Source organism: Podarcis erhardii, assembly GCF_964252035.2.
Source record: "Podarcis erhardii genome assembly, chromosome: 10".
Classification (NCBI taxonomy): Eukaryota; Metazoa; Chordata; class Lepidosauria; order Squamata; family Lacertidae; genus Podarcis; species Podarcis erhardii.
The window spans coordinates 20,663,079-20,684,888 of record NC_138500.1 but is presented as its reverse complement, the minus strand read 5'-3'; the positions used below and the strand labels follow the sequence as shown (position 1 = coordinate 20,684,888).

Here is a 21,810-nt window from a genome sequence, read left to right as displayed (position 1 = left end):
AAGACAAATAAAAAAAGATAAACATTTATTCTAATAGATGATAATGAAGTATCTAAGTCAAAAGGCAGAGTGCAAGTTCGTATTATTGGAAGGGCAATGGGGCTGGAAAGAGGAACTTTTTCATTTAAAAGAACTCTGCCGTTTAAAAGAATTAAAAATATATCAGATCATTTCCACCAAAAGCATGTCAGATTTGGATCAACTTTAGCACATTCCAACAGCGTAATTATCAGTGGTGGAGGAACTACGCATAATGACCAAAAGTACCCCCACCTTGTATTTGGTAACATGTACTGGGCCTAGATGCAAAATCCATGAAAATTCCTCTCAAGTGCTCCTCATGAGGGATGTCCTGCCTTTTGCAACGTTCCACTGGTGCCCGAACTTTTGAGAGGTAGAAAAGAGGCGATTATAAGTAATAAGCAGGGTACAGGGAAGACATGAAGGCAAGAATGGAAATGACTTTATTCTGATTGCCTCTCACAATTCGTTACTGTGATATCCTGGCCTGCCATTTTTGCAACATGCCTAAATCCAGTGTATAGCTGAAGTAATCTATCTGACATAATTTGCCATATATAACACTGCCCTAGGCAACCAGAACCAACAACTAGTTTTCTAGCAGAATTTAGATAGTGAGCTGTACCCTAAAAAGGAGGTCTCTGCTCAATCTATTGTATCTTAAGGTGTGTTCAGGCAACCTGGGAACAGGGGCAGGGTGTGCACAAAAGCCCCACCCCCAGCATCCATATGCACATCACCCCATCCCCACTGCTTGGTCTCCCACTTACATGGGACTTCTATCTGTGAATGTTTGAACGCAAACAGAATAACTCTGTGCAGTTCAGGTCCCTGCTTCATCAGAGTCCCCAGTCACACAGAGTTGACTTGCAGTCAACTAAAATTGAGTAGAAGCTCCATTTAGACTAGGGGGGGGGAGCGAGGGTGTTAGGGGCAGGTCTTGGGTGAACGCCCCTGTCCTCAGCCACACCTACACTGGTTATCAATATGCTTTGTTTTTATAGTTAATCAGATGCTTCCTAAATCTTTCTGGTGAAAATTTGGTTTGGCTTGTAGAAAAAACTGCTTCAAGATTTACAAATATCTTGCTGTCCTTTACACATTATTACCACATAAATCACAAGCACTGGGTCAGGGAGCTGACCTAAAATGTTTTTGAAATTTCTGACAAATACATTTGCTTTAAGTCTGTGATTTTGTTACAGTGGAAACTACTGTACTCCTCCTCTAAAAATAAAGCCTTTGCTTCTCTTAAGCTTTGGAGGCTATTCTTCCATGCTTCTGAGCTTAGAGATGGTTTTGTAGAAGCAGGCAAGGGTGATCAGAAGCGACATTATAAGAAGAGTTTTGCACCCCAGAATGTATATCAACAGGCCAAAGGGCTTCTCCCCACTACAGCTGGTTTCAGACTGAAAAACAAAGCTACTCTCCTTTTACTAATAGGAGGCATGGCATTGCTTTATGTATTTCCCCCCTCAACTTTCACATAATGATTCTAAGTAATCATTATGATTCTCCAAGAAACAGACTTCAATTCCACAGGATACTATTTCAAATACTTTCTTTGTGAAAAATGCCATTTCCTACAGTATATGTAAACAAGCTATTCCATCTACAACAGTAGCACAAGGTTGCAGATGAAGGGCACTATCCAGCTATGTATTTCTGCTACTGCAAGGACTTTTGGCTGTGCAATGGAACTGATCCCTCTCCTCTCCTTTCCCTGCATGCCCCATTCTGCTCTGGGAGTTCCCCCAGACCTCCTGAGCAGATCTGGAGAGGGGGCAAGATCTGGGGAGAAAAGAAGGAAGGGAAGTTCCATATTGCAAGAAGAAATCCTTGCACTAACAGAACTATTTTGTTGGATACCACCGAGAGCTTTTAACCTGCAAGTGCCTCTCATTACACAGCGCTGTGTAGGCTTAATGTTTCCATGTTGTTTCCATGTTGTTTCCAGTTAGCCAAACTGTCAGTAAGCAACATACAAGGGCATGAAAGGAACACTAGTGGTAAATCCAGGGTAAATGATCAAGTCCTGGCCTCAACCCAACACAGTTAAGCAGTTAAACCACTGAAATTACCTCTGTTAGGTTGTGCACATTGTGTCAAAACTCAATAATGTTTTATCTTTCTTCTAACTTTTCCTAAAATTTCACACCATTCAGAAGTTCCCCTGCACTTGGAAGGTTTCTTTGAATTATGTTATCAGTACCTTGCAGGGTAAACACAACTGGCACATGGTAAGAAAAGGCAACATGTTAGCTCTGAATATATGCATCTATCTGTTGAGAGATACATTATAATATACTGTTCAACCAAATCATCATAGCTGTTTCATTTCACCAGTTTATTATTTCATCAAATGGCTTCAAATGAAACACTGGATCAAACTCAACCAAGGCACTAACAGAACTCCAGTTGAAATTATCATCTTGACTACAGTAACATGACCCAGTTCAGGCAATCATTCAAGGCTCCATAATCTATGCATTATGAAGCTGTGAATGACCATTGGGTCCCAGCACTGCTCCCCTTGCTTCTCTTCTCCCACCTTATAGTAAGTCTGAGTTCCCTGCTACATCCAACCATGGTAATTCTGGCTTAACAAACAGGAATGGTTAGTTAGTTAACATACCAGAATTTCCTTGCTCAGGTATAAGAGGAGCTCTGGCTTAATACAAGCCAGGATCTTTGCACCCAAGTCAGTGCACAAAGGGGAGGGGGCAAGGGAAGAGTATTTGACACAGACTCGCCTTCCTGGCTTCATAAAGCATTGCTTCTGAAGCCTTGATTGACTATCTGACCTGGGCCAGAGGGAAATGTGACCCACTGAGAATTTTGTTTGAAATGAGCAGAGGGCACTTCGGATGAAATCTTCCAATCACATACTCCAGAACAGTTTTACTGATTATCATGTAGGAGTAGTCTGGGGCAGACTAAAGATGCAAATCTATAAAAGATGGAAGAATGTGCCCTAATTAAAAATTGCATGTGCAGTGTTTGGCGGGGATTCCCCCTATACTCAGCTAATCATTTTGCACTACATGCACCCAAGGAAAAAATGTTTACCTGGGATGGCCACGGTTAACCTTTTTTCCTTGCTGAGACGGTGCCCATAGAAGAATTCATTCATGGAGGCCATGGAAGGGGGGCCCCTCAGAAGAAATGATTCTGTGGAGGTGTGATCAGGGGGGGTTCTTAATAAAGGCAGTAGGTGGGTCCCTGAAGTCCTGGGATGGCTCTGATCACAAGGGGAAGGTGAGAATAGTCTTGCAGGAGATCCAAGAAAAAATACATACGAAAACAAAAGAGTTTTTACTTTAATTACTGAGCCATGGCTCCTTGAATGACATTATCACATTCCTTTCCCCACCACCACCACCCTCCACAAAGCAAACCAGCATGTTGTCACCACCCCTATCATTGCTGCCACCCCACAGGAAAACGTATTTCCTATAAAGGGAAGCTTCATTTATAAAATTTAGAAAGAGAAAATACAAGCTGCTCAACATGACCCATCAAGCTGAGCATAGATCACCTGCCATGTACAATGGCCCACCATAGGGTCAATAAAATCTCGTTTTGCTGCTTGCTTGGAGCTCTTCTTCAGTGTTGTCAAGAATCTGAGGCCATAATACATGGTGGTGGTGTGGCTTGGTGGGTCACATCTTGTGCAGGCCCCCTCATCCAATTCTCATCCCCCAATTTAGGTTTTTAATTATTATTTAGGCATCATGCATATTTTCCACTTCATTTATAATATCTGCATTTAACATTTATGCTGAACATGTAGTACACAGACAATGAAAGTTTGCCCTAAAAGTCTCTGAACAGGGGGAATCTTGTTTAGATACTGTTTGTGGAAGTTGTTCCCACAAAGTGGAGGGGACCTTTTGTCCACCATCTTCTCCCTGACCTCCCTCCCACTGTTGGTGGGACAGCCACAGAACTATATGCAACTCTGCAAACCACTAGCGTTTGTTTCTGGGTTTGAATAAAAGTCATCTGCTACTGAACATTTATTCATTTTAACACAGGTGTTGAGAAGCACATCAGGGTAATCACATTCCTTGCCCACATTTCAATAATGAAGAGAAAAGGGAAAGTTTATAAGCACCTTAGTTTATCAGAGGATCATTTCCCTCTAGATGTGGATATGCCTCTTAGACATGCCCCTCCACTTCACCCCGCCCCATCAAGAGGTATATTTTTGCTATATATTAAGCAGATACATTCAAAACATACAGAATATGCTGAAATGCTGACAGAATATGATCTATGACTATATCAAAAGGAAGAAAAAAATATTATGGGCAGATGGAATTACTAGCCAGGCTTCACATTTTGAAAAGTCGCTTCTTCACACAGCCCCATCTCTCAATGACCCCAGCCAAAATATATTCATTATTTGCAATTCAGTGAATGACCTTAATTCAAGTCAGGCCACTGCACTGTACTATAAAGACGACTGCATGCATACCTTTTCCTCTGAGTGCCACTGCTGACCAGTATGTTTGGTTGCTGTGGGCCCTGACTATGCAGGAGGAAAGTGTCTATGGTTGGCACGGTGGCTGATGCCTCCTCACTTACTTTAGGGCTGCCGATCTTGCTCTTTCCAAGTTTGCCTTTGCTCCGCCGGGACTGCTCGTGATCAAACTCTAAGTCTTCCAGACGCTGGGTGAGGGCGAGCTTTTGCTGGATAGCCATCCGCAGCAAAGAGTTTAAGGTCTTCTTCTCATCCTCTGCAGCCGCCAATTGCCTCTGCATCTCATCCAACTGTGTTACGTATTCATCACACCTGGGGAGAGAGACAGAGGGAGGGAGAAGTGTCTTCCAGATTATGTGAATGTCCCTCATGGAGAAATGTCAGCAAGAACCAGCTACATATAAAGAATGTAGCCATTACCTGTTATCATGGCAGGTGGAAAAACTATGTCTAAAGTAACCGATGTTGCTGCCTGCTGGCTATATTTATGTGCAGTCTGGGCCAATTTAATGCTTTTCCATGACAGAAAAAGGTACTAAATTTGCCTGAGTCAATGGGCCATAAGACATTTCTAACATGGACCTGCCCTGAATTATTCTCAATTCATTGAGAGAGAAAAACAAAACAATATGCAATCAAAAATGGTCAGCCAAGCAAAAGGCTTCAAGAAACCCACTGAACAAAACCAATTTGAGTGAAAAACCCTCTCAGTCCCACGGCTTGAAATCATGCAACAAGCACAAGTGTGGATAGGCCTAAGACATTGAAGAAAACTATTTCCTCAGTTTCCCATCTCTTACTTGCTCTGAAACTTATATATGCTGCTACTAACATTTATCTGATCTGCTGGAAAGGTGGAAGGTGTGGCGGGACTTGCTTAAGGAAATTAAATTAAATTAATGTAATGTATATTGCAATGTAAATAAAAAATGGACATGACCCCAGGCCAAGTAGAAATATTCCTAACAGAGCCAAGACATTATGTCATAGTATTAATAATGAGCTGGAGGGAAGCATATTTAATTATACTGAAAGCAGAGCTTCTTTGCTTACAGGAACTCTCATTTCAGTACAAGCCAAGCACTCAAAAAGTCACAATGTTCTGCACTTAAGTGAACTTTGATGCTTATCAATAACTGATTTTTTTTTTGTTCCCAACTGTCTAAATGCTTTATTAATGGCAAATTTGTTAATATAAAAGAACCACTGCTTTATATATTAACTGCTACATGGACTGCATTTGAAAAGAACTGAAACTCTCCAGTGAAGCTCAGAAAGAAAGAACAATCAAACTAAGTAACTCCCAAATTTTACTAAAGTATCAGGCTCACCAGAAATTCTGCAGTAAAAATAGGAAAGTTTTAGGGAATTTGAAAACTTTTATTATTTATATGCCTAATACCTCTCCATACTAAAGTATCAATTTTTCCTCTTAATTTAATTCAAAGTACTGTTAAGTATGCCCTAATCTCTTTTGATATTACTGCTTCATAAGCCTGTTTCTCCCCCTTTTTAAGATTATAAGTTTGAATTTTGTGCCTTTTTTGTTGTTGTTTCCTTTAAAAGTAATTCGAATGCATTATAAAAAGAATCTTGGGCATATTCAGCTCATAATAACTGATAACCTCATATCCCAACTGAAATGAACCTGTGCCCTTATGACATAAATAACTACGTGTTTGTCTTAGTTTCTCTTGGGAAAGAAGGCCATATTTCTGAAAGAGTGTGATCGCTGGAAGCACAAGACGTCATAACAGGGATCTGCACTTTATCCCAGTTGATAATAGAGATTGCTGTAGAGACTGGTGGGGGAATGGACTTGTGAAGTTGGGGTGTTTGACTTGGGCTGCAATCCTAATCCCACTTACCTGAAAGTACCGGTAAGCCCTATTTAAGTCAGCTGGGCTGCACTGCACTATAAGATAGTAAGCATTAACTATCTGCCTGCTAAGCAAGAATGAACTTTGAGAACTCTTAATGAGAAAAAGGAATAAATGGACTATAGTGGTACTTCAGTTCTTGAAAGAAATCCGTACTGGAAGTTTGTTCGGCTTCCAAAATGTTTGAAAACTGAGGCGCGGTTTCCCATTGGTTGCAAGGGCATGTTCAGGTTCCGCAAAATGTTTGAAAATGGAAGCATTTACCGTATAACACCCCCCCCCCCCGTGTATAAGTTGTTGGGCTTTTTAGGGGGATGGAACCAAACACCCATCACCCATACCCACTACGTGTGTATAAGATACCCCCAGTTTTAAAACATTATTATAAAGTAAACAGAGCTCGTCTTATATACAGAAAAGTACGGTACTACTGGGGTTTTGGCGTTTGGGAGCCAAAATGTACAATAACATGTGTTCTGGAAACAAGGTTCCACTGTATTCTTTAAAATCACTTGCATTATCCCAATGTACTATCTTTCTTTATTATTTAGATTGCTTTATGTCAAGGTATATATGATAACGAAATTAAATTTATTTATTTATTTTAAAAAGTATTTCGGTACCTGGTTGCGAACATGGCTCTCAAGGATGAGAAGGTTGCTGCATCTTCTTTCAAAGCCTTTAACTCATTACGTAGTTTAGTCATGGTTTCTGTCACCATGGCCTTCTCATTCTCATACTTATTCTTCAGATTAGCCAGGGCCACTTCAGCTGTCTGAAGCAAAGACACAGCCATTATATATGTATGTATATTTAAGAACACAAAATAAGAAGAGTCTGCTGAATCAGGCCCGTGGCCCACCCAGTCCAGCATCCTGTTCTCACAGTGGCCAACCAGAAGCCTGTGGGAAACCAGTAAGCAGGACCTGAGCACATCAGCACTGTCCCCTCCTGTGGTTTCCAGCAAACGAGATTGAGAAGCATACTGATTGTGACAGTAAAGGTAGGCTGGATGGAACAGAAACTACAAGAAACAGAAGCGAAGATGCTATGTTTAGCTCAACAACTGTAATATTTAACCAGCTGAGACAATATACTCACATTTACACAGCATGTAATTAGTGCAAATTTATTTCTGTCTGGCTTATACAATACAACTGGAATACACTGCATTTCAAACATATGAGGCAAAAGTTTTCTTTGGCTGAAAAAAGGTGAAAGCAGTCTGAAGGATACTTCATCCCGATGGTGCAGTGGTACCTCTGGTTACGAACTCAATTCTTTCCGGTGGTCTGTTCTTAACCTAAAACTGTTCTTAAGCGGAGGTACCACCTTAGCTAATGGGGCCTCCCGCTGCCACGCGATTTCTGTTCTCATCCTGGGGCAAAGTTCTTAACCCAAGGTACTACTCCCAGGTTAGCAGGGTCTGTAACCTGCAGTGTTTGTAACCCGAGGTACCACTGTATAATGTTTTTTTGCCCCGCTGTCAACTCCAGTCAAATGTTTTGAAACAATACAAATATCTGCAAACCCCATTTACTGGAGGCCAAGTGGGATGAGTGTACACATGACACTCTTTCAAACTGCCTTCAGATCTCTGAAATACTAGTGCCTACATCCAATCTCAATTCTTTAGAAGAATGCTATCAAAACAGTTTGAATCGTAGAGTTGGAAGGGGTCTCCAATGTCAACTACGAGCCAATACCTGCTGGTGCTAGAAATAACACTATTACAGCATCCTTTATCGGTGTCCAACTAATGTCTCATTGCCACCATAGTAGCAAATACATGGGGTGATTGTTCCACTGCCTCAGTTATAAAAGAAAAGGTAAGAGGGCCTTCAATAACTAAAACACGTCCCCCACAGCCTTCTAAAAACTGGAGCCAAGGCAGCTATCACAACAGATAAAGGACCCGGGCCTCTTTTGAACATCTTTAATCCTAGCACAAAATTCCAGCCCTATCACCTGGAAAAGCTAGATTTTAACCTGCTGTATGTGCATTCCCTGTAACTGTCACTGAATGTGGCAGCTTGCAACAGCAAAATGAAACGATCCTGTTGGAATAAGTTATGCTTGCAAACAAAGGTCAAGACAGGGTTAATCTGAATATACTGTTCTTGTACCTGCAGCTTGTTAGGTGTGAATCAAGGAACATGTGTTGTGGTTCTGGACAGTTAAGAGTTAACACTTCAGAAGCGTTCTTATTAACTGGGTGCACTGCCCACATAACCCGGCCATGTTCCTTTGATCTGTGCTCTGTGGGGGCTGAGCTCTCTCTGGAGAGCAGTCTGTCTGAGAATGTGAGCAAGGTAGTTTCATTTTTGTTAGAGGCAGGTTTTTCTTTTCTGTTTGTTATGCTTCTAAATACTTATAGATTAGAAGCACTGGTGTCGAGCTGAGTTATTGAAGGCACCACGTCGACACAGACAAGCCATTTTACGCTGCGTGTAAACTCTGCTATTATCCGGCAACTGAGAAGAGTGGCAGCGTGCGGAGTGGAAGCGTGTGGGCGCCATTGGAGTTTGTGGGAGTGGCAATAAATCAAATTTATTGCAGGGCCGTTGCAGCAGACTCAATGGGTCAAAGGATTTACGACCCACAAACTTTAACTACATGTAAGGCATGAGTCAAAGCCATGCCAATGATTCAGCACAAAGTAGAGTATAAGTAGCCCTGAATTTGTAACAAGGTGTTGGTAGTGTGGCTGGCTGGAAATCAACTGTTGAATTTCTGCTGGGAGAACATTTGCTAGCACACCTTCTATTTGTAAGATGTCTGCCTAGAACAAGAGGCAGTCAGAGGTAGGAACTGTGTTGTACTTTTTTAGTGAACTACCTGCCAGTAAATATACTGACTGTACTGAGCTGTCTAGTGCTGCTATATATAGGAAAGGTAAAAAGTTAAGGTAAATGACCCCAGGACAATTAAGTCCAGTCAAAGGCGACTGTGGGTTGCGGCGCTCATCTTGCTTCTGGCTGAGAAAGCCGGTGTTTGTCCACAGACAGCTTTCTGGGTCATGTGACCAGCATAACTAAACCGCTTCTGGAGAAACAGAACACCATGATGGAAACCAAAGTGTATGGAAACACCGTTTACCTTCCCGCTGCAGAGGTACCAATTTATCTACTTGCACTGGTGTGCTTTCAAACTGCTAGGTTGGCAGAAGCTGGGACAGAGCAATGGGAGCTCACCCCATCACAAAGACCACCAACCTTCTTGTGATGGCCTGGGATTCCGATTCAGAGGATGAACCAGAGGAATCCCAGCCTGCACAGGAGTCCCCGCCTCCAGGGCCGGCTGAACTGGGGCAAGGCCTAGATGCTGAAGAGCCTGCACCTGTGGCAGAGCACCAGGAGCTGGCCCCAGGTGAAACCCTTCAGGCCCCAGAGGGGCTTGAGGACTCAGTGGCTACAGGTGAGCCTCCTCCAGGGCCCAGTAACCCTTCGGCCTCTCCTGATCTGCAGAGGCTTAGGGCAGAGAGGCGAAGGGAACTGGTTGCTCCCAGGAGGAGTGCTCGCCTTAAGGCCAGAGGAGGCGGGGCTCCTGGGGGCCGGGACCACCCCTGGCCTTAGAAGAGGATAAAAGCCCAGTCAGCCCGGTCCCAGGTTGTGGGAGCAACGTCGTTGTTGGCTTTGGACCTTCCTGTGTTCCTGATCCCTGCTTGGCCTCCTGTTCCTGACCATCCGGTGCTCCTGTTCCCTGCTCGGCCTCCTGTTCCTGACCATCCGGTGTTCCTGTACCCTGCTCGGCCTCCTGTTCCAGCGTTCCTGTTCCCCGCCCGGCTCTCCGCCTCGGACCTCGCCCCTCTTCGTGTGGACTCAGACTACGCTCACGGTACCTTTCCCCCGGGTCCAGCACAGTTTGCTCCCGCCACACCCGCACTCCCCCTTCGTTGGGGTGCGTTCGGGAAGAGCCAGAGGCCATGGCTGACCAGGTGGCTGCGCTGGTGGCTTTGGCCCAGAAGAACCAGGCCTTGACTCACACCGTGCAGCAGCTCAGCGACGCGGTTACGGCACTTCAGCAGCGCTTGGAAGCCCTACCGGCTCCTGGGGCCGACGCCCCGGCTCCTGGCAAGTACCCAGTGGCTTTGCCCGAGAAATTTGATGGAGCCCCGGCCAGCTTTCCCATGTTCCTCGCCCAAGCCAAGCTGTATATTCAGGGGCGAGCCCGGAACTTCCCTGACGACCGCACCAAGGTGCACTTTTTGATTAGTTTGTTAAAGGACCAGGCGGCCAAGTGGGCGTTGCCGCTACTCCGGCAAGACTCCCCCTTGCTGGCAGACTATATGGGGTTTTGCAATCTTTTGGAGGCCGCGTTCGGCAACCCCCAGAAAGGGAGTCAAGCCAACCGGGCGATTCGGCAGTTGAAACAGGGCGAGTCCACGGTGGCCGCATATACCACGGAGTTTCGGCTGTTGGCACAGGACTTGACCTGGAACGACTCGGCATTGCGGGACCAGTATCTCGAAGGGCTTTCGGACGAGATACTGGACCAGCTGGCCACAATGGAACGCCCCACCACGCTAGACACTCTCATTCAACGGAGTCTACAGATAGACGACCGGCTGGAGGATCGTCGCCAGGCCCGGGGCCGACGACACCTCCAGTTCTCGGCACCAGTTTCTTCCGGCAGCCCCACGGTCACAACTGAGTTATCGGAGGAGCCTAAGCAGCTCGGGGCAGTGCGGCCACGCCTTTCCCCCGCAGAGAAGGTGCGGCGTCGGGAGGGGAATCTATGTCTCTACTGTGGCGGAAGTGGACACTACGCTCGGTCCTGCCCTGAGAAACGCCAGCCGCAGGGAAACCGCCAACCCCCAGTAGCTGATGGCCCTAGCTACCGGGGGTCCCAAACAGCGCAGAATGGGCCCGCACCAATGGACTTGCAACATCTTATGGTTCCGGTACGTTTATACCCTCCAGGTGGGCCCTGGATTCTTACCCATGCTTTGGTGGATTCAGGAGCAACCCGTTCTTATATGGACGCTGCTTTTGCTGCCCATCATCAGGTGCCACTTCGGAACAAGCCAGAACCGGTCCAGGTGGAAGCAATTGACGGACGGCTTCTACGTTCAGGAGCCGTTACTCAGGAGACCCAGCCCCTGGTCCTGTGTCTCCAGCAGCACCGGGAGTTGCGAACTTTGGACATTGCCTCTATGCCCCGGTTCCCCCTCGTGCTCGGGATGGACTGGCTGGAAGCTCACAACGTTCAGATTGACTGGGTCAAACGGACTGTGCACTTCCCAGACCCATGTTCCCATGCTCAATCCGAGACGCTGGCGGCCGCGCCCACGGAGGAGGCAGCACCCACGCTCCCAGCCGTGTACCAGGACTACCAGGACGTGTTCGAGGAACGGGGGGCAGACCAGCTGCCGCCGCATCGACCTTTTGACTGCGGCATAGACCTCCAGCCCGGAGCGCCCTTACCAGTGAGTCGCTTATATTCTCTAACAGAGCCAGAGCGCGAGGCTTTGCAGGACTTCTTGCGCAAGAACCTGGAGCGTGGGTTCATTAGGCCTTCCACCTCGCCTACCGCGGCACCAGTGCTCTTTGTTAAGAAGAAATGTGGGGAACTTCGCCCTTGCCATGATTACCGAGCCCTGAACAAAATTACCATCCCAGACCGGTACCCCTTGCCCCTTATCTCAGAGTTGCTGGAGCGGGTGCAAGGGGCACAGGTGTTCACCAAGCTGGACCTCCGGGGGGCCTACAACTTGATTCGGATCCGAGCCGGGGATGAGTGGAAGACAGCATTTGGGACCCGGTACGGGCAGTTCGAATACTTGGTTATGCCTTTCGGTTTGTGCAACGCGCCTGCTGTGTTCCAACGCTACATCAACCACGTGTTCCAGGACTTGTTAGACAAGTACGTGGTGGTGTACTTGGATGACATACTGGTTTACTCCCGTGACCCGGCTCGCCATGAGGGACATGTCCGGACCGTGCTGCAGCGCTTGCGTGAGCACCGTTTGTACGCAAAGCTCAGCAAGTGCGAGTTCCATCAGCGGACTGTGGACTTCCTTGGACACCGGCTCTCTCCAGATGGGGTGCAGATGGACCCTGGGAAGGTGGCAGCGGTTCGAGAATGGGCGGCACCCCGGAACCGCAAGGACCTACAGCGTTTCCTGGGGTTCGCCAACTACTACCGGACCTTCATCGCAGATTATGCTCATCGCACCACCCCGTTGACCCGGCTACTGCGCCCAAAGACGCCGTTTTCCTGGGACAAGGAGGCAGAGGAGGCGTTTCAGGGGTTGAAGGCCTGTTTCCAGAGGGCGCCAATCTTACAACATCCTGACCCCTCTCGACCCTTTGTGGTGGAGACCGACGCCTCCAGTACGGCTCTCGGTGCCGTCTTGTCTCAACAGAATGGACCTGAAGCGCCACTCTTACCCTGTGCCTTCTATTCCCGCCAGCTCCTACCAGCGGAGCGTAACTATACTGTGTGGGAGCGGGAACTACTGGCCATCAAGGTGGCCTTTGAGGTCTGGCGCCACCATCTTGAGGGGGCACGACATCCGGTGGAGGTGAGAACCGACCACCGGAACCTGGAGTACCTCCAGACCACCCGCAAGCTGAACCAAAGACAGATCCGGTGGGCGTTGTTCTTTTCCCGGTTCCAGTTCCGGATCCGCTACATCCCTAGCTCTCAGAACCAGAAGGCGGATGCCCTGTCCCGGAAACCTGAAGACAACTCAGACACGGTACAGCAAGCAGAACCCACCACGATCCTACCTCCAGCTGCATTCCTGGCCACCCAGGAGGCGGAGCCACTGCAGGCTCGGGTGCGGAAACAGCAGCGGGTCGACGCTTGGGCCCAGGAACGACTCCAGGAGCTGGCTGAAGGGTCCAGCCCACAGTATCCGGGGCTGGTCCTGCATCAGGGCCTTCTGCTGCACCACGGTCGTCTGTACATCCCGCCAGGGCCACTGCGGCTGGAGGTTCTCCGGATGGCCCATGATGCCCCAGCAGCGGGGCACTTTGGACGGTATCGGACCACCCATCTGGTCAGTCGTGAGTTTTGGTGGCCCCGCCTGAAGGCTGACGTGGCTCGATACGTTGCTGGTTGTGATGTCTGCCGGCGCGCCAAGGGCCCTACCGGGCGACCCCCCGGCCTACTTCAGCCATTGCCAGTTCCACCGCGCCCTTGGCACACGGTTTCGTTGGACTTTGTAGTGGACTTACCCCCGTCTCGTGGTTGTACCTGCCTCCTAGTTTTCTCCGACCATTTCACCAAGATGGTGCACTGCGCCCCCTGCCCATCTGTACCCACAGCCAAGGAAACCGCTCAGCTGTACCTTCAGCATGTCTTCCGCCTGCATGGCCTACCTGAGCGCGTGGTGTCCGACCGGGGCGTTCAGTTCACATCCCGGTTCTGGCGAGCATTACACCAGACCCTCGGGACAGAGGTCTGCCTCTCGTCAGCCTACCACCCACAGACCGATGGCCAGACGGAACGGGCGAACGCGGTGCTGGAGCAGTACCTCCGGTGTTACTGCAGCTACCAGCAGGATGACTGGGTCGACCACCTGGCATTGGCGGAGTTCGCCTACAACAACGCGGTGAATGCGTCCACCCAGCAGACCCCGTTCCAGGCCAGTTACGGTTATCATCCACGGCTGTTTCCAGATGTGCTGCCGGCATCCGCGGTCCCGGCGGTGACGGAGTGGCTTCAAGAGCTCCAGTCCCAGCAACAGCTTTTGGTGGAGCAACTGCACCAGGCCAAGGAAGCGTACAAAGCCCAGGCCGACCGCCACCGCCAGGTGGGGCCGGAACTTCGCGTCGGTGACCTGGTTTGGCTCTCCACTCGCCACCTCCACCCCTCTCGACCTTCGCGGAAGTTGGACGCCCGATTCACCGGCCCGTTCCCTATCGTGGACCAAGTCTCTCCTGTGGCATTCCGTCTCCGGTTACCCGCAACCCTGAAGGTTCACCCGGTCTTCCACAGGTCCCTTCTGAGTCCAGTGGCCCCACCCGACGAGTTCCACCCGAACCGTCCCCGACCGCAGCCAGTGTTGGTTCAGGGAGAGCCTGAGTACGAGGTGGAACGCATCCTGGACTCCCGATACCGCAGGGGAAAGCTGCAGTATCTCATTGACTGGAAGGGGTACGGACCGGAGGACCGTTCCTGGGAACCAGCGGCCAACGTCCACGCACCTGCCTGCCTCCGAGAGTTCCATGCGACGTACCCCGGCAAGCCGGGTCCGGACCCTCGGTTGAGGGGGGGGCCTGGGAGGGGGGATGGTGTGATGGCCTGGGATTCCGATTCAGAGGATGAACCAGAGGAATCCCAGCCTGCACAGGAGTCCCCGCCTCCAGGGCCGGCTGAACTGGGGCAAGGCCTAGATGCTGAAGAGCCTGCACCTGTGGCAGAGCACCAGGAGCTGGCCCCAGGTGAAACCCTTCAGGCCCCAGAGGGGCTTGAGGACTCAGTGGCTACAGGTGAGCCTCCTCCAGGGCCCAGTAACCCTTCGGCCTCTCCTGATCTGCAGAGGCTTAGGGCAGAGAGGCGAAGGGAACTGGTTGCTCCCAGGAGGAGTGCTCGCCTTAAGGCCAGAGGAGGCGGGGCTCCTGGGGGCCGGGACCACCCCTGGCCTTAGAAGAGGATAAAAGCCCAGTCAGCCCGGTCCCAGGTTGTGGGAGCAACGTCGTTGTTGGCTTTGGACCTTCCTGTGTTCCTGATCCCTGCTTGGCCTCCTGTTCCTGACCATCCGGTGCTCCTGTTCCCTGCTCGGCCTCCTGTTCCTGACCATCCGGTGTTCCTGTACCCTGCTCGGCCTCCTGTTCCAGCGTTCCTGTTCCCCGCCCGGCTCTCCGCCTCGGACCTCGCCCCTCTTCGTGTGGACTCAGACTACGCTCACGGTACCTTTCCCCCGGGTCCAGCACACTTCTGATCGGAAAGTCCAAGGGGCTCAGTAGTTTAGAGCACAGGGTCACCCACATCCCTTTACAGGAAAACCGGGGGGGGGGGTGACAGAGTTGGATCAATGACTAAAGTTTTGGCAATTAGAGCATTTGCCTTTGTTGTTGCTGTATTTAGGATTGATCGTGTTGCCTAAAGCCAGCAATCTGTATATGCAATGCAGCAATCTAAATATTAAAGCATTTTGAAATAATTCTTCTTCGAGTTTTCATTCTTCAGCAACTAGAAGCCAAAACACCACTCTAGAGATGTGAGAACTCTTGGGCACACAGAAGTTATTGGTTCAGGAACAACACTCTAAGAACGAAATCAGTTAAAACACATTCCTGTACTAGTGTGGCAAGGCCATCTGGAAGAGTTTTACCTTTATGGCTTATGTATAACCATGTATCCTAATAATGCTTAATTGTTAACGCTAAACATGCCTAAAATCTTAAGAATCAAAGTCTCTCTCTGCCCTGTTGCTGTGCTTGTAGAAAGCAAACATATATTTAGTTACGTCTGCATTCTTTCTGTAAGGAACATTCCTCAAACTGTTTCTCAGACTCACGAAAATAACACGAGACAGTGATGCCGACCTGAGAAACAGGAAATTGGATGTTTGCCACATAACATAATGCATCTGCCTGATAACAGAAAGGGGGGATTTTGGCTTCAACTGCCAAAGGGGTTTCTTTTTCCTCTTTATGCTTTATTTGCTGAAAATAGGGTAAAGGCCGTTGGTGATTTCTTATGCATTTATATGGAAAAGCAGAAGTAATCTTTACATGGACACAGGAAGGGTTCATTGGTTTGATTTTGCTGCAATATATGAATATGTAATGTTTAATGTTGTTTGGAATATGGTACAGTGGTACCTCAGGTTAAGTACCTAATTCGTTCCGGAGGTCCGTTCTTAACCTGAAACTGTTCTTAACCTGAAGCACCACTTTAGCTAATGGGGCCTCCTGCTGCTGCCGCGCCGCCAGAGCATGATTTCTGTTCTCATCCTGAAGCAAAGTTCTTAACCCGAGGTACTATTTCTGGGTTAGCGGAGTCTGTAACCTGAAGCGTCTGTAACCTGAAGTGTATGTAACCCGAGGTACCACTGTATATAAACCCAAAGCCCCCAGGGCTCAGGCTCTGGAAATCATTCCTCTGGGTCTTTATTGCTCAGCAATAAATTTTTGCTTTCTTTTTCTCCATTACTGTCTCTGTTGCTTCTTGAGCAAATCTTGAATGGGTAACAGGTATTCCTCATCTCCTTGCAACACTAGCAGGAATAATTCAGAGGTACAGAATATAGAATAACATGAGTCTGGTAGCCCATGAAATCATAGCATATAAACAACACTACCAAAACAAGGTTGTGCAGAGCTGAGGCATGATCTTCAGAGCCGCTTATCTATCTTCGCATAAGCAAAGTGTGTGAGCAACTCGGGCAGATAGCTCCTGACTGGTTAAAAAAGCGGTGTTTTTTATGCATTTTGCACATTTTGATATGTATCGGAATTTCTTATTTATTACACACACCCTTATTGATGTTTGTTCATTTCATAAAATGTATATACCGCTTGGTTGTAAAAAAAGTCAAAGCAGTTTATAAAAAAGATAAAACAAGAAAAACTACACCCCTATTTTAAAATACTATTTTAAAGTACCAAAGTTAAAATACTTAAATAGATTAAAATTACCTCAACCTTCTGGGTAGGCTGTCTATACAATTTTTTAAGCTAAGTTAATTGCTAGCTAGCACAATTAAAAGATGAGAAGAAACATTCCTTCCTAGCTGGTTTATGGTTGGTTTGTTTTTATTGCTTTATGGTAGCGTAATTAGCTGGTGTGCACCTCGTATTTTAGTATTTTACTATCAGCAGACCAAAAGGTTGGTATATGTGTAATCAGTCTTTTTCAATCCCATCTATTTAATCTAGCATCCAGGGGAAGTTTGATAATACCACACTCCGGAGGAAACATATCCACAACGTTCAAATGCATTACTTCATGTGCATTTCATATACAAATGGATGGGACTGAAAGAAACTGATTAGCCAAAACAGACTTTCAACTGGTTGTCCTTTTCTGATATATATTATACATTTGTGTTTAATTGCCCTCACCTTCTGTGCTCCCAGCTCAAGCCCCCTGGGCAAAGGAAAATACATCTACCTAGATTTCTCCCTTCCCATAGGACTGCTCTACCCATGTTATACTGCAGCAAAAAAGTAGCTCAAGTCAAATCTAGTCTTTTTAAACATGTTTGTGTATCCACTCAGGTCTTTACGAACTCTGAATAATTAACTATTTCCATGATTCCATAATACACATTCTTGTAAAGTGCCTTAGTTATAAATTTTTGGACACTATGAGTTGGTTCAGATTTAAAGCTCTGAACAGGAGTATGCCACAGGTTCAAGCAGCCTCCTCCACTCATAAGCTCCAGTTCCTTCCTTCCTCTCCTCGTTTAGAGTTTGCCATTACATTCAAGCCTCACTATAGTTTGTTAGAAGCAACTTCCAATCCCAAACTTGCATATAATGTCAAACTATTGTTTGCTTGAACAAGACAAGGAGGAAAGGAATTGGCATTACATGAAAGATGAGGGACAGAGAAAAAGGAGCTTGTTTGAATTTTGAGAAGGTCTGAGCTGACCCCATGTAAAAGCAAAATATGATTGGTTCCCTAGGCCTCTGGAATTCAATGTAATCTTGAGTGTATGCCACATTTATTATTTTGTAGAATGCTCAAACTTGTTCAATAAAAACTAAGTGAACTAAGTTCACTGTTGCAGTAAATTAATTTAACTATTCTTTTAAAGTAATTTTGGGTTAAGAGTACCTAAAATAAAATAAATTATGTGAGAGAGAGCATGAGTTTGACCAACTGCGGGAGGCAGTGGAAGACAGGAGTGCCTGGCGTGCTCTGGTCCATGGGGTCACGAAGAGTTGGACACTACTAAATAACAACAACAACAACCACCACCTTTCTAATGGCAGATGGGCAGTTAACAGCTTACCTGTTTGTTGGCTTTCAACACAGCCCTTAGGGTTGCTATCTGCTCTCGTTTCGTACTCAGCAGGGACTTCAATTTCAGTATTTCTTCCATTAAGGCCTCCTTGTCCTTATCAATCATAGGTACTAGTTCACGGGCTGCTGCACGCTGCCGTGACAGCTGCAGCGACCGATCTACAGCCTTCTGCAAGTGCTTGATTTGGTCCCTTATTATGGCATTCAGGTTGTAAATATTCATCGGTTCTTTGCGAATGTCACTAGTGTCAGAAACTGGGGAGGAAGGGGGGGCTGTGATGACTGGAGAAATTGTGGGTGTCTTTGTTGGACTTTGCTCTTTGTTGGCTTCTGCACTCTCCCTTGAAATCTGCTCAGTTGGTGTCCTCACTTCTATTGGAGATGCCATCCCTCTCCTAGCCAGCCGTGGGGACAGAAGCCCCCTTGGATCATCAGGTCCCTTGAGGCTCCCACTTCTAGTAACTCTGCTTTGCCTGTAATAATCTAGCATAACCCTATTAGGAGTTTCGTTGTTACACAAACACACATGGTGATAGAGCTGAGCCAGCTCCTCACTGAAAGTCACCAGCTCATCCTGGGCTGTGTTGAGTGTATTGTGGTTCTCATTTGCAACACCAGTAATTCTTTGCAAGTCTTTTTCCATCTGCATCATTTTCTCATGGCTATCCTTAGTTGACTTTTCCAGGTTTGTCACCTGCTCATCATATATCTGGATCCTGCTCTCATACTTTGCCTTTTCTTCAGTGTAGTTTTCAACACATTTATTGTATTTCTCCTTCAAGGCCTTTATTTCAGCTTTGAGGTCAATCACCTCTGTGACAGCTACTTTGTATTTGCACTCCAGAATCTCCAAGCCATTGATGTCCACTTCATAGTCATGGGTTTCTTCCCCAGAATCCCGGCCTTTCTCAAAATCTAGCTCCTTCAATTCTTTGTTGCTTTGTAAACCCCTCATAGCGTTGACATGCTCAGTGAGCCTGTGGACCCGTTCATGTTGCTCAGTAAGTGCCCCCTTTGTGTGTTCCAGCTGGGTCTGTGACTCCTGAAGATTAGCCAGGAGAATAGCTTTCTCGCGCTCCACCTGCAATAACCCAGGGAGAAAAATATTAATGTCTCAGAAAAGAACCTGGGTGCAAAACTAACTGCTCAGTGCCCATCAGTATCTTAAAAAGACTGAGCCTAGGAACCGGGACCTCAGCTACTGCTGAGGTCAGAAAGTTCTTCCTCCTAAGAAATCACGCAGTATCTTAAATTTTGCAAGAAAGTGGCATTTTATTTACTTAAGGCATTTGTATGATCCCCTTCATAAAAATACATCCTAGGTCAGCTCACAATAAAAAAATACACTAAAATAATAGCACAACAAAAAAGCACAAGTTAAAAAACAAGAAAAGCACCTTCCAGATACATCACAACTTCAAAGTCAACTGAGACAGCAAAATGGATGACTTCGCTTCAGTGCTTAAAATATAGCTTCCTTGTCCATCAGACCTAAAAAAATAATTTCATTTAAAATGCCAGAGAAACAATGTCTTAACCTGTACCTTTGTTGGTTATTATGGGGGTGATGGTGGTTGTTCTCGTTCCTGTTATATATAAAGCAATTGGTATTGTGCTAGCAAAAGTAAATAAACAATTCCTTCTCATGTTCTGTGTTCATGGGCCCAGTTAAGGCATCATATTAAACTATAGCTACGTGAGCAAGCAGCACTGCTGGCGTACACTACTCAAAAGCTGCCACAATGCTCCTCTCTCACTATTGCTGCAGTTGCACCATGGACAAAATAAGCAAGAATCTGGCTTATGTTGTCTGAATCCAGGCTTGTGGTTTGTATCCTCCTTATTAACTGCTTCCAGTTTCTTGAGCCCAGATTCGGACGACACAACATGTTGGCCTACAGCTTGCTTTGTCCACCAGAAAGGAAGCAACATGAGACCCTTTCTGGGCAGTGTGCATTTGCATGCTGCTCATTCATGTGAAACTATAGTTTGTTTTCAGTTATGGTTTAACGTGGCATGCAAATAAGCCAATATTTGTGTCACCAGTCATAGGCAACAATATTTTCCACCAAACCTGGAAAATTTTAGCTGAGATATGCACACCATTCCAAATACTATAGATGTATTTTAATAGCAATTTGAGGGGGAAATGTCATTAGACTAGCAGTGTATTATTTTTTTTAAAAAAGAAAAGAACAGCAGCAAATGAGCTCTATCAAGTGTGAGTGGTGCAACTTGTTTGATGAGATGTAATAAAACCAAACCTAATTAGTTGGGGTGGCCATTATTATTTCAAACCCCATGACACATAAAGGATAGTAATTTATGGAAATGTTAGGTGAATATATAATTAGGAAGAGAGATAATTAGGAACAGTGTTCCTGGCTCTAGGCAATAATCTTGATAGGTAATACATCTGTATTACTGTTGTCATACACAAGCTATATAGGCCTTGTACTGACAAACAATCTACTATAAAATAGTAATCTATCTTGTTCCATGCCACCCCAATCTCAAAGTTCTTTGGATGCTCAGTTGGCTTCTTATCCACAGGATATCACCTTATGAGGAAGTTAAAGGTAAAGGTAAGGTACCCCTGACCATTAGGTTCCGTCGCGGACGACTCTGGGGTTGTGGCGCTCATCTCACTCTATAGGATGAAGGAGCCTGCGTTTTTCCGCAGACAGCTTCTGGGTCATGTGGCCAGCATGACTAAGCCACTTCTGGCAAACCAGAGCAGCGCACGGAAACGCTGTTTACCTTCCCGCTGGAGCGGTACCTATTTTATCTACTTGCACTTTGACATGCTTTCGAACTGCTAGGGAGCTAACCCCACCACGGGGATTCGAACCACCGACCTTCTGATCGGCAAGCCCTAGACTCTGTGGTTTAGACCATAGCGCCACCCACGTCCCTTGAGGAAGTTAGCCTTGCTTAATTAGCTAATGCCAGAGGAATTAAGTCTAGCTTAATTAGCTATTACAGGATTTAGGTGTCCAACACACAGCTTAATACACACAGGTGTGTCCTAATACAAATACCGGTAACTCTAATACACACTGGTCTGGCTGGTCTAGCTATTTCCCAGTTGTAACACTGGGAATTTAAGAATGTCTAGCACCCATAAACTTATAACTATACATGGTGAAACTTGAAACTTGTCTGCTTGTATGGAAAAATAATTTAAACTGTATATAAAAAAGCAAACTTTATCCTAACTCTATAAATATATGTATCTGCAATGTTGCGCTAGAAGTAGGTGGAATGGAGGGAGAGGATTGCACAGGAGAAGAATCCAGGGAGGCTGCCTGAGGATCAGGATAGTTAAAGGAAGTAAGGAATTGTATGCACATAGGAGGAAACAGTAGATGCAGAGGTATATGTAGTATATATAGTTGAAGAAAACTTAGGCACAGGGCACAGGAGAGGAGAATAAAAAGGAAAGCAAGATAAAACAGGGAGGCATATGCTTGTCAAAGCAGCACAGAACATAAA

General features: G+C 46.5%; 1 protein-coding gene across 20 annotated transcripts in view; it reads right to left on the bottom strand.

Moving 5' to 3' along the window:
* BICD1 (BICD cargo adaptor 1) overlaps nucleotides 1–21,810 on the bottom strand; it is a 141,661-nt gene that overhangs the window by 26,908 nt on the left and 92,943 nt on the right. For 7 of the 20 annotated variants that reach the window (XM_081878861.1, XM_081878866.1, XM_081878868.1 and 4 more), the window contains exons 6-8: nucleotides 18,305–19,396; nucleotides 7,011–7,162; nucleotides 4,612–4,819 (exon numbers count right to left, since the gene is read on the bottom strand). In XM_081878861.1, the coding sequence (XP_081734987.1) occupies nucleotides 4,612–4,819; nucleotides 7,011–7,162; nucleotides 18,305–19,396 (1,452 nt within the window). Of the gene's footprint in view, nucleotides 1–273; nucleotides 385–3,090; nucleotides 3,291–4,501; nucleotides 4,820–7,010; nucleotides 7,163–18,304; nucleotides 19,397–21,810 lie in introns of those variants that run through there. The other 13 variants (XM_081878852.1, XM_081878863.1, XM_081878865.1 and 10 more) reach the window with 8 other exon arrangements.